General features: G+C 55.1%; 1 protein-coding gene across 2 annotated transcripts in view; it reads right to left on the bottom strand.

Moving 5' to 3' along the window:
- LOC106563431 (neuronal migration protein doublecortin) overlaps positions 1 to 14,919 on the bottom strand; it is a 140,221-nt gene that overhangs the window by 31,825 nt on the left and 93,477 nt on the right. Inside the window, exon 5 of one of the 2 annotated variants that reach the window (XM_082958239.1) lies at positions 9,070 to 9,126. The exons of the other annotated variant lie outside the window; for it this stretch is intronic. Within the exon in view, the coding sequence (XP_082814365.1) occupies positions 9,070 to 9,126 (57 nt within the window). The remainder of the gene's footprint in view (positions 1 to 9,069; positions 9,127 to 14,919) is intronic. 2 annotated transcript variants of the gene reach the window in all.

Below are 14,919 nucleotides of genomic sequence, written 5' to 3'. Positions count from 1 at the left end.
CACAAAGACTCCTAGACATCCTCCTCTCCATCCGTCCTCTAGCACCCAACCCTCATCCCTCCTCTAGCGCCCAACCCTCATCCCTCCTCTAGCGCCCAACCCTCCTACCTCCTCTAGCGCCCAACTCTCCTCCCTCCTCTAGCGCCCAACTCTCCTCCCTCCTCTAGCACCCAACCCTCATCCCTCCTCTAGCGCCCAACCCTCCTACCTCCTCTAGCGCCCAACACTCCTCCCTCCTCTAGCGCCCAACTCTCCTCCCTCCTTTAGCGCCCAACTCTCCTCCCTCCTCTAGCGCCCAACTCTCCTTCCTCCTCTAGCGCCCAAAACTCCTACCTCCTCTAGCGCCCAACCCTCATACCTCCTCTAGCGCCCAACCCTCCTACCTCCTCTAGCGCCCAACTCTCCTCCCTCCTCTAGCTCCCAACCCTCCTACCTCCTCTAGCGCCCAACCCTCCTACCTCCTCTAGCGCCCAACCCTCCTACCTCCTCTAGCGCCCAACACTCCTCCCTTCTCTAGCGCCCAACACTCCTCCCTCCTCTAGCGCCCAACCCTCCTACCTCCTCTAGCGCCCAACCCTCCTACCTCCTCTAGCGCCCAACGGTCCTACCTCCTCTAGCGCCCAACACTCCTCCCTCCTCTAGCGCCCAACACTCCTCCCTCCTCTAGCGCCCAACCCTCATACCTCCTCTAGCGCCCAACCCTCCTACCTCCTCTAGCGCCCAACCCTCCTCCCTCCTTTAGCGCCCAACCCTCCTCCCTCCTCTAGCGCCCAACACTCCTCCCTCCTCTAGCGCACAACACTCCTCCCTCCTCTAGCGCCCAACCCTCCTCCCTCCTCTAGCGCCGAACACTCCTCCCTCCTCTAGCACCCAACACTCCTCCCTCCTCTAGCGCCCAACACTCCTCCCTCCTCTAGTGCCCAACCCTCCTACCTCCTCTAGCGCCCAACCCTCCTACCTCCCTCTAGCGCCCAACCCTCCTATCTCCTCTAGCGCCCAACACTCCTACCTCCTCTAGCGCCCAACCCTCCTACCTCCCTCTAGCGCCCAACCCTCCTACCTCCTCTAGCGCCCAACCCTCCTACCTCCTCTAGCGCCCAACCCTCCTACCTCCTCTAGCGCCCAACCCTCCTACCTCCTCTAGCGCCCAACCCTCCTACCTCCTCTAGCGCCCAACCCTCCTACCTCCTCTAGCGTCCAACCCTCCTACCTCCTCTAGCGCCCAACACTCCTCCCTCCTTTAGCGCCCAACACTCCTCACTCCTCTAGCGCCCAACACTCCTCCCTCCTCTAGCGCCCAACCCTCCTACCTCCTCTAGCGCCCAACCCTCCTCCCTCCTCTAGCGCCCAACCCTCCTACCTCCCTCTAGCGCCCAACCCTCCTACCTCCTCTAGCGCCCAACACTCCTACCTCCTCTAGCGCCCAACCCTCCTACCTCCTCTAGCGCCCAACCCTCCTACCTCCTCTAGCGCCCAACACTCCTACCTCCTCTAGCGCCCAACCCTCCTACCTCCTCTAGCGCCCAACCCTCCTACCTCCTCTAGCGCCCAACCCTCATACCTCCTCTAGCGCCCAACCCTCCTCCCTCCTCTAGCGCCCAACCCTCCTACCTCCTCTAGCGCCCAACCCTCCTACCTCCTCTAGCGCCCAACCCTCCTACCTCCTCTAGCGCCCAACCCTCCTACCTCCTCTAGCGCCCAACCCTCCTCCCTCCTCTAGCGCCCAACCCTCCTACCTCCTCTAGCGCCCAACCCTCCTACCTCCTCTAGCGCCCAACACTCCTCCCTCCTCTAGCGCCCAACCCTCCTACCTCCTCTAGCGCCCAACCCTCCTACCTCCTCTAGCGCCCAACCCTCCTACCTCCTCTAGCGCCCAACACTCCTCCCTCCTCTAGCGCCCAACCCTCCTCCCTCCTCTAGCGCCCAACCCTCCTCCCTCCTCTAGCGCCCAACACTCCTCCCTCCTCTAGCGCCCAACCCTCCTCCCTCCTCTAGCGCCGAACACTCCTCCCTCCTCTAGCGCCCAACACTCCTCCCTCCTCTAGCGCCCAACACTCCTCCCTCCTCTAGCGCCCAACCCTCCTCCCTCCTCTAGCGCCCAAAACTCCTCCCTCCTCTAGCGCACAACACTCCTCCCTCCTCTAGCGCCCAACCCTCCTCCCTCCTCTAGCGCCGAACCCTCCTCCCTCCTCTAGCGCCCAACACTCCTCCCTCCTCTAGCGCCCAACACTCCTCCCTCCTCTAGCGCCCAACCCTCCTACCTCCTCTAGCGCCCAACCCTCCTACCTCCCTCTAGCGCCCAACCCTCCTATCTCCTCTAGCGCCCAACACTCCTACCTCATCTAGCGCCCAACCCTCCTACCTCCCTCTAGCGCCCAACCCTCCTACCTCCTCTAGCGCCCAACCCTCCTACCTCCTCTAGCGCCCAACCCTCCTACCTCCTCTAGCGCCCAACACTCCTACCTCCTCTAGCGCCCAACCCTCCTACCTCCTCTAGCGCCCAACACTCCTCCCTCCTTTAGCGCCCAACACTCCTCACTCCTCTAGCGCCCAACACTCCTCCCTCCTCTAGCGCCCAACCCTCCTACCTCCTCTAGCGCCCAACCCTCCTACCTCCTCTAGCGCCCAACCCTCCTACCTCCTCTAGCGCCCAACCCTCCTACCTCCTCTAGCGCCCAACCCTCCTACCTCCTCTAGCGCCCAACCCTCCTCCCTCCTCTAGCGCCCAACACTCCTCCCTCCTCTAGCCCCAACCCTCCTACCTCCCTCTAGCACCCAACCCTCCACCCTCCTCTAGCGCCCTTCCCTCCACCCTCCTCTAGCGTCCTTCCCTCCACCCTCCTCTAGCACCCAACCCTTCTACCTCCTCTAGCGCCCAACCCTCCTACCTCCTCTAGCGCCCAACCCTCCTACCTCCTCTAGCGCCCAACACTCCTACCTCCTCTAGCGCCCAACACTCCTCCCTCCTCTAGCGCCCAACCCTCCTACCTCCTCTAGCGCCCAACACTCCTCCCTCCTCTAGCGCTCAACACTCATACCTCCTCTAGCGCCCAACACTCCTCCCTCCACTAGCGCCCAACACTCCTCCCTCCTTTAGCGCCCAACACTCCTCACTCCTCTAGCGCCCAACCCTCCTACCTCCTCTAGCGCCCAACCCTCCTACCTCCTCTAGCGCCCAACCCTCCTACCTCCTCTAGCGCCCAACCCTCCTACCTCCTCTACCGCCCAACCCTCCTACCTCCTCTAGCGCCCAACACTCCTCCCTCCTCTAGCGCCCAACCCTCCTCCCTCCTCTAGCGCCCAACCCTCCTACCTCCTCTAGCGCCCAACACTCCTCCCTCGTCTAGCGCCCAACCCTCCTACCTCCTCTAGCGCCCAACCCTCCTACCTCCTCTAGTGCCCAACCCTCCTACCTCCTCTAGCGCCCAACCCTCCTACCTCCTCTAGCGCCCAACCCTCCTACCTCCTCTAGCGCCCAACCCTCCTACCTCCTCTAGCGCCCAACCCTCCTACCTCCTCTAGCGCCCAACCCTCCTACCTCCTCTAGCGCCCAACCCTCGTCCCTCCTCTAGCGCCCAACCCTCCTACCTCCTCTAGCGCCCAACCCTCCTACCTCCTCTAGCGCCCAACCCTCCTACCTCCTCTAGCGCCCAACCCTCGTCCCTCCTCTAGCGCCCAACCCTCCTACCTCCTCTAGCGCCCAACACACCTCCCTCCTCTAGCGCCCAACCCTCCGCCCTCCTCTAGCGCCCATCCTTCCGCTAGTGTCTATCCCTCCACCCTCCTCTAGCGCCCTTCCATACCACCCTCCTCTAGCGTCCTTCCCTCCACCCTCCTCTAGCGTCCTTCCCTCCACCCTCCTCTTGCACCCAACCCTCCTACCTCCTCTAGCGCCCAACCCTCCTACCTCCTCTAGCGCCCAACCCTCCTACCTCCTCTAGCGCCCAACACTCCTACCTCCTCTAGCGCACAACACTCCTCCCTCCTCTAGCGCCCAACCCTCCTACCTCCTCTAGCGCCCAACACGCCTCCCTCCTCTAGCGCCCAACACTCCTCCCTCCTGTAGCGCCCAACACTCCTCCCTCCTCTAGCGCCCAACACTCCTCCCTCCTTTAGCGCCCAACCCTCCTACCTCCCTCTAGCGCCCTTCCCTCCTCTAGCGCCCAACCCTCCTCCCTCCTTTAGCGCCCAACCCTCCTCCCTCCTCTAGCGCCCAACCCTCCTCCCTCCTCTAGCGCCCAACCCTCCTACCTCCTCTAGCTCTCAACCCTCCTACCTCCTCTAGCGCCCAACCCTCCTCCCTCCTCTAGCGCCCAACCCTCCTACCTCCTCTAGCTCTCAACCCTCCTCCCTCCTCTAGCGCCCAACCCTCCTCCCTCCTCTAGCGCCCAACCCTCCTCCATCCTCTAGCGCCCAACCCTCCTCCCTCCTCTAGCGCCCAACCCTCCTACCTCCTCTAGCTCTCAACCCTCCTCCCTCCTCTAGCTCTCAACCCTCCTACCTCCTCTAGCGCCCAACACTCCTCCCTCCTCTAGCGCCCAACACTCCTCCCTAATCTAGCGCCCTCCTCTAGCGCCCATTCCTCCACCCTCCTCTAGCGCCCAACACTCCTCCCTCCTCTAGCACCCAACACTCCTCCCTCCTCTAGCGCCCTTCCCTCCGCCCTCCTCTAGCGCCCAACCCTCCTCCCTCCTCTAGCGCCCAACACTCCTCCCTCCTCTAGCGCCCAACCCTCCTCCCTCCTCTAGCGCCCAACACTCCTCCCTCCTCTAGCGCCCTTCCCTCCTACCTCCTCTAGCGCCCAACACTCCTCCCTCCTCTAGCGCCCAACCCTCCTCCCTCCTCTAGCGCCCAACCCTCCTACCTCCTCTAGCGCCCAACACTCCTCCCTCCTTTAGCGCCCAACCCTCCTACCTCCTCTATCGCCCAACCCTCCTCCCTCCTCTAGCGCCCAACCCTCCTACCTCCTCTAGCGCCCAACCCTCCTACCTCCTCTAGCGCCCAACCCTCCTACCTCCTCTAGCGCCCAACCCTCCTACCTCCTCTAGCGCCCAACACTCCTCCCTCCACTAGCGCCCTCCTCTAGCGCCAACCCTCCTCCCTCCTCTAGCGCCCAACACTCCTCACTCCTCTAGCGCCCAACCCTCCTCCCTCCTCTAGCGCCCAACCCTCCTACCTCCTCTAGCGCCCAACACGCCTCCCTCCTCTAGCGCCCAACACTCCTCCCTCCTCTAGCGCCCAACACTCCTCCCTCCTCTAGCGCCCAACACTCCTCCCTCCTTTAGCGCCCAACCCTCCTACCTCCCTCTAGCGCCCTTCCCTCCTCTAGCGCCCAACCCTCCTCCCTCCTTTAGCGCCCAACCCTCCTCCCTCCTCTAGCGCCCAACCCTCCTACCTCCTCTAGCTCTCAACCCTCCTCCCTCCTCTAGCGCCCAACCCTCCTCCCTCCTCTAGCGCCCAACCCTCCTCCCTCCTCTAGCGCCCAACCCTCCTCCCTCCTCTAGCGCCCAACCCTCCTCCCTCCTCTAGCGCCCAACCCTCCTACCTCCTCTAGCTCTCAACCCTCCTCCCTCCTCTAGCGCCCAACCCTCCTACCTCCTCTAGCGCCCAACACTCCTCCCTCCGCTAGCGCCCAACACTCCTCCCTCCTCTAGCGCCCAACCCTCATACCTCCTCTAGCGCCCAACACTCCTCCCTCCTCTAGCGCCCAACCCTCCTACCTCCTCTAGCGCCCAACCCTCCTCCCTCCTCTAGCGCCCAACCCTCCTCCCTCCTCTAGCGCCCAACACTCCTACCTCCTCTAGCACCCAACACTCCTCCCTCGTCTAGCGCCCAACACTCCTCCCTCCTCTAGCGCCCAACCCTCCTCCCTCCTCTAGCGCCCAACCCTCCTCCCTCCTCTAGCGCCCAACACTCCTCCCTCCTCTAGCGCCCAACCCTCCTACCTCCTCTAGCGCCCAACCCTCCTCCCTCCTCTAGCGCCCAACACTCCTCCCTCCTCTAGCGCCCAACCCTCCTACCTCTAGCGCCCAACACTCCTACCTCCTCTAGCGCACAACACTCCTCCCTCCTCTAGCGCCCAACCCTCCTACCTCCTCTAGCGCCCAACACGCCTCCCTCCTCTAGCGCCCAACACTCCTCCCTCCTCTAGCGCCCAACACTCCTCCCTCCTCTAGCGCCCAACACTCCTCCCTCCTTTAGCGCCAAACCCTCCTACCTCCCTCTAGCGCCCTTCCCTCCTCTAGCGCCCAACCCTCCTCCCTCCTTTAGCGCCCAACCCTCCTCCCTCCTCTAGCGCCCAACCCTCCTACCTCCTCTAGCTCTCAACCCTCCTCCCTCCTCTAGCTCTCAACCCTCCTACCTCCTCTAGCGCCCAACACTCCTCCTTCCTCTAGCGCCCAACACTCCTCCCTCCTCTAGCGCCCTCCTCTAGCGCCCATTCCTCCACCCTCCTCTAGCGCCCAACACTCCTCCCTCCTCTAGCACCCAACACTCCTCCCTCCTCTAGCGCCCTTCCCTCCGCCCTCCTCTAGCGCCCAACCCTCCTCCCTCCTCTAGCGCCCAACACTCCTCCCTCCTCTAGCGCCCAACCCTCCTCCCTCCTCTAGCGCCCAACACTCCTCCCTCCTCTAGCGCCCAACACTCCTCCCTCCTCTAGCGCCCTTCCCTCCTACCTCCTCTAGCGCCCAACACTCCTCCCTCCTTTAGCGCCCAACCCTCCTCCCTCCTCTAGCGCCCAACCCTCCTACCTCCTCTAGCGCCCAACCCTCCTCCCTCCTTTAGCGCCCAACCCTCCTACCTCCTCTATCGCCCAACCCTCCTCCCTCCTCTAGCGCCCAACCCTCCTACCTCCTCTAGCGCCCAACCCTCCTACCTCCTCTAGCGCCCAACCCTCCTACCTCCTCTAGCGCCCAACACTCCTACCTCCTCTAGCGCCCAACACTCCTCCCTCCTCTAGCGCCCTCCTCTAGCGCCCAACCCTCCTCCCTCCTCTAGCGCCCAACACTCCTCACTCCTCTAGCGCCCAACCCTCCTACCTCCTCTAGCGCCCAACCCTCCTCCCTCCTCTAGCGCCCAACACTCCTCCCTCCTCTAGCGCCCAACCCTCCTCCCTCCTCTAGCGCCCAACACTCCTCCCTCCTCTAGCGCCCAACACTCCTCCCTCCTCTAGCGCCCAACCCTCATACCTCCTCTAGCGCCCAACACTCCTCCCTCCTCTAGCGCCCAACCCTCCTACCTCCTCTAGCGCCCAACCCTCCTCCCTCCTCTAGCGCCCAACACTCCTACCTCCTCTAGCGCCCCACACTCCTCCCTCGTCTAGCGCCCAACACTCCTCCCTCCTCTAGCGCCCAACCCTCCTCCCTCCTCTAGCGCCCAACACTCCTCCCTCCTCTAGCGCCCAACACTCCTCCCTCCTCTAGCGCCCAACCCTCCTACCTCCTCTAGCGCCCAACACTCCTCCCTCCTCTAGCGCCCAACACTCCTCCCTCCTCTAGCGCCCAACACTCCTCCCTCCTCTAGCGCCCAACCCTCCTCCCTCCTCTAGCGCCCAACCCTCCTACCTCCTCTAGCTCTCAACCCTCCTACCTCCTCTAGCGCCCAACACTCCTCCCTCCTCTAGCGCCCAACCCTCCTACCTCCTCTAGCGCCCAACACTCCTCCCTCCTCTAGCGCCCAACACTCCTCCCTCCTCTAGCGCCCAACACTCCTCCCTCCTCTAGCGCCCAACACTCCTCCCTCCTCTAGCGCCCAACACTCCTCCCTCCTTTAGCGCCCAACCCTCATACCTCCCTCTAGCGCCCTTCCCTCCTCTAGCGCCCAACCCTCCTCCCTCCTTTAGCGCCCAACCCTCCTCCCTCCTCTAGCGCCCAACCCTCCTCCCTCCTCTAGCTCTCAACCCTCCTACATCCTCTAGCGCCCAACCCTCCTACCTCCTCTAGCGCCCAACCCTCCTCCCTCCTTTAGCGCCCAACCCTCCTCCCTCCTCTAGCGCCCAACCCTCCAACCTCCTCTAGCGCCCGACACTCCTCCCTCCTCTAGCACCCATTCCTCCACCCTCCTCTAGCGCCCAACACTCCTCCCTCCTCTAGCGCCCTTCCCTCCGCCCTCCTCTAGCACCCATCCTTCCGCTAGTGTCTATCCCTCCACCCTCCTCTAGCGCCCATCCCTCCACCCTCCTCTAGCGCCCTTCCCTCCACCCTCCTCTAGCACCCATCCCTCCACCCTCTATCCTCTAGAGCCTTTCCCTCCACCCTCCTTTTGTGTCCATCCCTCCACCCTCCTCTATTGTCCATCCCTCCACCCTCCTCTTGTGTCCATCCCTCCACTCTCCTCTCTGTCTGTCTTTCCTGCCTGCGGAGAGCTGATCACACAGTGTCTGTTTGTCTTCTCTCTCCTAACCTTCACGCACCAGGAGTCACACAGCCAGATGTCTGTGTGCCAGTGCTCGTGTGAAATGCCGCCAGGTATTCAAAAATCCTTCACACCTAAAGAGCATATTAGACACTCACTTCCCCTCTACACCACGCTCACCTCGCCCCTCTCTGGCAGAGTGGTTTAGTCTTTGAAATGCTCTGCTACACCGACAGGGAGAGGAAATTGTATGATCCAAAGATGACAGAAGTGTTCTTAAAATGACAGAGTTGACTTATCTGAAATAGCCTTATGTATTTAGACTTTTAAAGGGTTAACTAAGGGGCTTTGAGTTCAGTCCACATTTGCCATGACCAACTGAAGGTGATCGATCCAATTCTGCTTTTAGTGATGCTTATTAAATACTGAGCTACATACACTCCCCCCTGTCCCCTGCAATGGCCATCAAAACAGGATACATTTTTACGTGCAAATCCAATTAAGCAACAGGATCCAAATCTATACCAAATATGTCTGTGTATGGTGATAGGGTTGGATTATATCTGACTGTGCTGTATCAGTTTGAACCAGTTTGGACCAGTGCAGTGTGTGAAAGACAGGGCCACTCCGTCCCCCGCCCCTGGCCCCACCCAGGCCAACTCAGTGGTCTCCAGCAGACATAATATGTCAGTGTGATGTCGGCATGACCCCACTGACCTTGGTTATTAAAGGCCCCCTGGGCTGATTTGGGTTTGGTTCCAGAGGGGTAGAGCGCTGAAAGAAAGGAACCACAACATTAAAGCACACGGGCCAACTCCTTCAGTCAAGGACCCAGTGAGAGGGCAGGCAGGGGGTTAGGAAATGGACCCTGCCTAAAACATATCAATCCTACACTGATAGTGTACCGTAATCATGTATTTTATGACTTTCCCTTGTTACTGAGCTCTCTGCTATAGAGAGGTGTGACTAGGTATGAGAGAGGGAGCTGAGTGTGCAGTGGCCTGTGTAACTATTATGTGAAAATAGCCTTTAAACACCTGTAGGAAGTGGCCAGGCTGGGAAGTGTAGCTCTACTTCTCTCCTCCACTCAGAGTCAGTATCAGCACCAATGATCTAAACCTGTCACCAACAAGATGAATGGATGTTCCTCCACCCAGACGTATCTTTCCCTGCCGCTTACTGCACACAACACAGCAGACCAAAACTTTACATTTACATTCACTACACACAGGCACACACTATATGTATATTTATTCTGGTATGTAAGAGGCATATGTTCTAGTGTAGCCTGGAAATGCCTGTCCTGCCTGTAAGCCTGTCTTTTAGAATATGATGGGAGGAAGTCCTTCCCATTATGGCCCTGGCCGTTCCTGATCCTGTTTGACATGAGGTGCCCTAGAGACTACTTACCACTCTATTTACATGACTAAAACCTCCTTTACATAAACACCATCTAAATAAATGAGCTCTAGTGCAATACTGATTTGAAAGACCTAAGCATTGGACTATAAAGAAAAAACTCCAAAAGGAGACAAAAGAAAAAGGCTATGTGATGTATTTGCCAGCCACTCCATTGAACAGCTAGCTACCATAATCTACATGTGGACTGAGCTGTATGTTGACATAACTGAGTCTGGCCTCTAGCCAAAATCTGGGTTTTCTGGGGTGCTGATATTTTATTTAACTATATATTTCAGAGAGATTATTTCCTTTCTAAATCAGACCTACGAGTTCCTATCTGCACTGTGTGTGTGTGTGTGTGTGTGTGTGTGTGTGTGTGTGTGTGTGTGTGTGTGTGTGTGTGTGTGTGTGTGTGTGTGTGTGTGTGTGTGTGTGTGTGTGTGTGTGTGTGTGTGAGAGAGAGAAAGAAATATACAGTGACTAAAATACCAATCACATTGACAGATTAGAGAATTTCACCAAAGGTTACAACTCTTCCTATGTTGCAGTGTATACAGTACAAATATAATACACATCACATCATAGAAAATGGACAATATTGTAGATAGAACAGTAACAGTAATATCTAACGACAGTAAATCAGTGACTTTTGCAGTGTATGAGGGAAACAAGTTCTGGTCCCAGGGACTTAAGCAGTGAACAGTGATTCAGTGAGAGTGGTTTGAAGGGGGACTACCCGTGTTACAGGGGTGTAGTTAGTGACTAGCGGTGGTACAGTGGTGTAGTTAGTGACTAGCAGTGTTACAGGGGTGTAGTTAGTGACTAGCGGTGGTACAGTGGTGTAGTTAGTGACTAGCAGTGTTACAGGGGTGTAGTTAGTGACTAGCGGTGGTACAGTGGTGTAGTTAGTGACTAGCAGTGTTACAGGGGTGTAGTTAGTAACTAGCCGTGTTACAGGGGTGTAGTTAGTGACTAGCCGTGTTACAGGGGTGTAGTTAGTGACTAGCCGTGTTACAGGGGTGTAGTTAGTGACTAGCCGTGTTACAGTGGTGTAGTTAGTGACTAGCCGTGTTACAGTGGTGTAGTTAGTGACTAGCCGTGTTACAGTCGTGTAGTTAGTGACTAGCGGTGGTACAGTGGTGTAGTTAGTGACTAGCGGTGTAGTTAGTGATTCGTGGTGATAAAGTGGTATGTTAGTGACTAGCAGTGTTACAGTGGTGTAGTTAGTGACTAGCGGTGGTACAGGGGTGTAGTTAGTGACTAGCCGTGTTACAGTGGTGTAGTTAGTGACTAGCCATGTTACAGGGGTGTAGTTAGTGACTAGCGGTGGTACAGTGGTGTAGTTAGTGACTAGCGGTGGTACAGTGGTGTAGTTAGTGACTAGCAGTGTTACAGTGGTGTAGTTAGTGACTAGCAGTGTAGTTAGTGATTCGTGGTGATAAAGTGGTATGTTAGTGACTAGCAGTGTTACAGTGGTGTAGTTAGTGACTAGCGGTGGTACAGTGGTGTAGTTAGTGACTAGCAGTGTTACAGTGGTGTAGTTAGTAACTAGTGGTGTAGTTAGTAACTAGTGGTGTTACAGTGGTGTAGTTAGTGACTAGCAGTCTTACAGGGGTGTAGTTAGTGACTAGCAGTGGTACAGTGGTGTAGTTAGTGACTAGCAGTCTTACAGTGGTGTAGTTAGTGACTAGCAGTGTTACAGTCGTGTAGTTAGTGACTTGCAGTGTTACATGTGTGTAGTTAGTGACTAGCAGTGTTACAGTGGTGTAGTTAGTAACTAGTGGTGTAGTTAGTAACTAGAGGTGTTACAGTGGTGTAGTTAGTGACTAGCAGTGTTACAGTGGTGTAGTTAGTGACTAGCGGTGGTACAGTCGTGTAGTTAGTGACTAGCCGTGTAGTTAGTGATTCGTCGTGATAAAGTGGTATGTTAGTGACTAGCAGTCTTACAGGGGTGTAGTTAGTGACTAGCAGTGGTACAGTGGTGTAGTTAGTGACTAGCAGTCTTACAGTGGTGTAGTTAGTGACTAGCAGTGTTACAGTGGTGTAGTTAGTGACTAGCAGTGTTACAGTGGTGTAGTTAGTAACTAGTGGTGTAGTTAGTAACTAGTGGTGTTACAGTGGTGTAGTTAGTGACTAGCCCTGTTACAGTGGTGTAGTTAGTGACTAGCCGTGTTAGTCGTGTAGTTACTGACTAGCGGTGGTACAGTGGTGTAGTTAGTGACTAGCGGTGTAGTTAGTGATTCGTGGTGATAAAGTGGTATGTTAGTGACTAGCAGTGTTACAGTGGTGTAGTTAGTGACTAGCCGTGTAGTTAGTGATTCGTGGTGATAAAGTGGTATGTTAGTGACTAGCAGTGTTACAGTGGTGTAGTTAGTAACTAGTGGTGTAGTTAGTAACTAGTGGTGTTACAGTGGTGTAGTTAGTGACTAGCAGTGTTACAGTGGTGTAGTTAGTGACTAGCAGTGTTACAGTCGTGTAGTTAGTGACTAGCAGTGTTACAGTGGTGTAGTTAGTGACTAGCAGTGTTACAGTGGTGTAGTTAGTAACTAGTGGTGTAGTTAGTAACTAGTGGTGTTACAGTGGTGTAGTTAGTGACTAGCAGTGTTACAGTGGTGTAGTTAGTGACTAGCGGTGGTACAGCCGTGTAGTTAGTGCCTAGCAGTGTTACAGTGGTGTAGTTAGTGACTAGCGGTGGTACAGGGGTGTAGTTAGTGACTAGCAGTGTTACAGTGGTGTAGTTAGTGACTAGCAGTCTTACAGTGGTGTAGTTAGTGACTAGCAGTGTTAGTGGTGTAGTTAGTGACTAGCAGTGTTACAGTGGTGTAGTTAGTGACTAGCGGTGGTACAGTGGTGTAGTTAGTGACTAGCGGTGGTACAGTGGTGTAGTTAGTAACTAGTGGTGTAATTCATAACTAGTGGTGATACAGAGGTGTAGTTAGTGACTAGCAGTGTTACAGTGGTGTAGCTAGTGACTAGCGGTGGTACAGTGGTGTAGTTAGTGACTAGCAGTGTTACAGTCGTGTAGTTAGTGACTAGCCGTGTAGTTAGTGATGCGTGGTGATAAAGTGGTATGTTAGTGCCTAGCAGTGTTACAGTGGTGTAGTTAGTGACTAGCGGTGGTACAGTGGTGTAGTTAGTAACTAGTGGTGTTACAGTGGTGTAGTTAGTGACTAGCAGTGTTACAGTGGTGTAGTTAGTGACTAGCAGTCTTACAGTGGTGTAGTTAGTGACTAGCAGTCTTACAGTGGTGTAGTTAGTGACTAGCAGTGTTACTGTGGTGTAACTAGTGACTAGCAGTATTACAGTGGTGTAGTTAGTAACTAGTGGTGTAGTTAGTAACTAGTGGTGTTACAGTCGTGTAGTTAGTAACTAGTGGTGTAGTTAGTGACTAGCAGTGTTACAGTGGTGTAGTTAGTAACTACTGGTGTAGTTAGTAACTAGTGGTGATATAGTGGTGTAGTTCGTAACTAGTGGTGTTACAGTGGTGTAGTTAGTAACTAGTGGTGTAGTTAGTGACTAGCAGTGTTACAGTGGTGTAGTTAGTAACTAGTGGTGTAGTTAGTAACTAGTGGTGTTACAGTGGTGTAGTTAGTGACTAGCAGTCTTACAGGGGTGTAGTTAGTGACTAGCAGTGGTACAGTGGTGTAGTTAGTGACTAGCAGTCTTACAGTGGTGTAGTTAGTGACTAGCAGTGTTACAGTCGTGTAGTTAGTGACTTGCAGTGTTACATGTGTGTAGTTAGTGACTAGCAGTGTTACAGTGGTGTAGTTAGTAACTAGTGGTGTAGTTAGTAACTAGAGGTGTTACAGTGGTGTAGTTAGTGACTAGCAGTGTTACAGTGGTGTAGTTAGTGACTAGCGGTGGTACAGTCGTGTAGTTAGTGACTAGCAGTGTTACAGTCGTGTAGTTAGTGACTAGCCGTGTAGTTAGTGATTCGTGGTGATAAAGTGGTATGTTAGTGACTAGCAGTCTTACAGGGGTGTAGTTAGTGACTAGCAGTGGTACAGTGGTGTAGTTAGTGACTAGCAGTCTTACAGTGGTGTAGTTAGTGACTAGCAGTGTTACAGTGGTGTAGTTAGTGACTAGCAGTGTTACAGTGGTGTAGTTAGTAACTAGTGGTGTAGTTAGTAACTAGTGGTGTTACAGTGGTGTAGTTAGTGACTAGCCCTGTTACAGTGGTGTAGTTAGTGACTAGCCGTGTTAGTCGTGTAGTTACTGACTAGCGGTGGTACAGTGGTGTAGTTAGTGACTAGCGGTGTAGTTAGTGATTCGTGGTGATAAAGTGGTATGTTAGTGACTAGCAGTGTTACAGTGGTGTAGTTAGTGACTAGCCGTGTAGTTAGTGATTCGTGGTGATAAAGTGGTATGTTAGTGACTAGCAGTGTTACAGTGGTGTAGTTAGTAACTAGTGGTGTAGTTAGTAACTAGTGGTGTTACAGTGGTGTAGTTAGTGACTAGCAGTGTTACAGTGGTGTAGTTAGTGACTAGCAGTGTTACAGTCGTGTAGTTAGTGACTAGCAGTGTTACAGTGGTGTAGTTAGTGACTAGCAGTGTTACAGTGGTGTAGTTAGTAACTAGTGGTGTAGTTAGTAACTAGTGGTGTTACAGTGGTGTAGTTAGTGACTAGCAGTGTTACAGTGGTGTAGTTAGTGACTAGCGGTGGTACAGCCGTGTAGTTAGTGCCTAGCAGTGTTACAGTGGTGTAGTTAGTGACTAGCGGTGGTACAGGGGTGTAGTTAGTGACTAGCAGTGTTACAGTGGTGTAGTTAGTGACTAGCAGTCTTACAGTGGTGTAGTTAGTGACTAGCAGTGTTAGTGGTGTAGTTAGTGACTAGCAGTGTTACAGTGGTGTAGTTAGTGACTAGCGGTGGTACAGTGGTGTAGTTAGTGACTAGCGGTGGTACAGTGGTGTAGTTAGTAACTAGTGGTGTAATTCATAACTAGTGGTGATACAGAGGTGTAGTTAGTGACTAGCAGTGTTACAGTGGTGTAGCTAGTGACTAGCGGTGGTACAGTGGTGTAGTTAGTGACTAGCAGTGTTACAGTCGTGTAGTTAGTGACTAGCCGTGTAGTTAGTGATGCGTGGTGATAAAGTGGTATGTTAGTGCCTAGCAGTGTTACAGTGGTGTAGTTAGTGACTAGCGGTGGTACAGTGGTGTAGTTAGT

The sequence above is a fragment of the Salmo salar genome, chromosome 11, assembly GCF_965601325.2.
Source record: "Salmo salar chromosome 11, fSalSal1, whole genome shotgun sequence".
Taxonomy (NCBI): Eukaryota; Metazoa; Chordata; class Actinopteri; order Salmoniformes; family Salmonidae; genus Salmo; species Salmo salar.
This window is presented reverse-complemented; position numbering and strand designations above follow the sequence as displayed.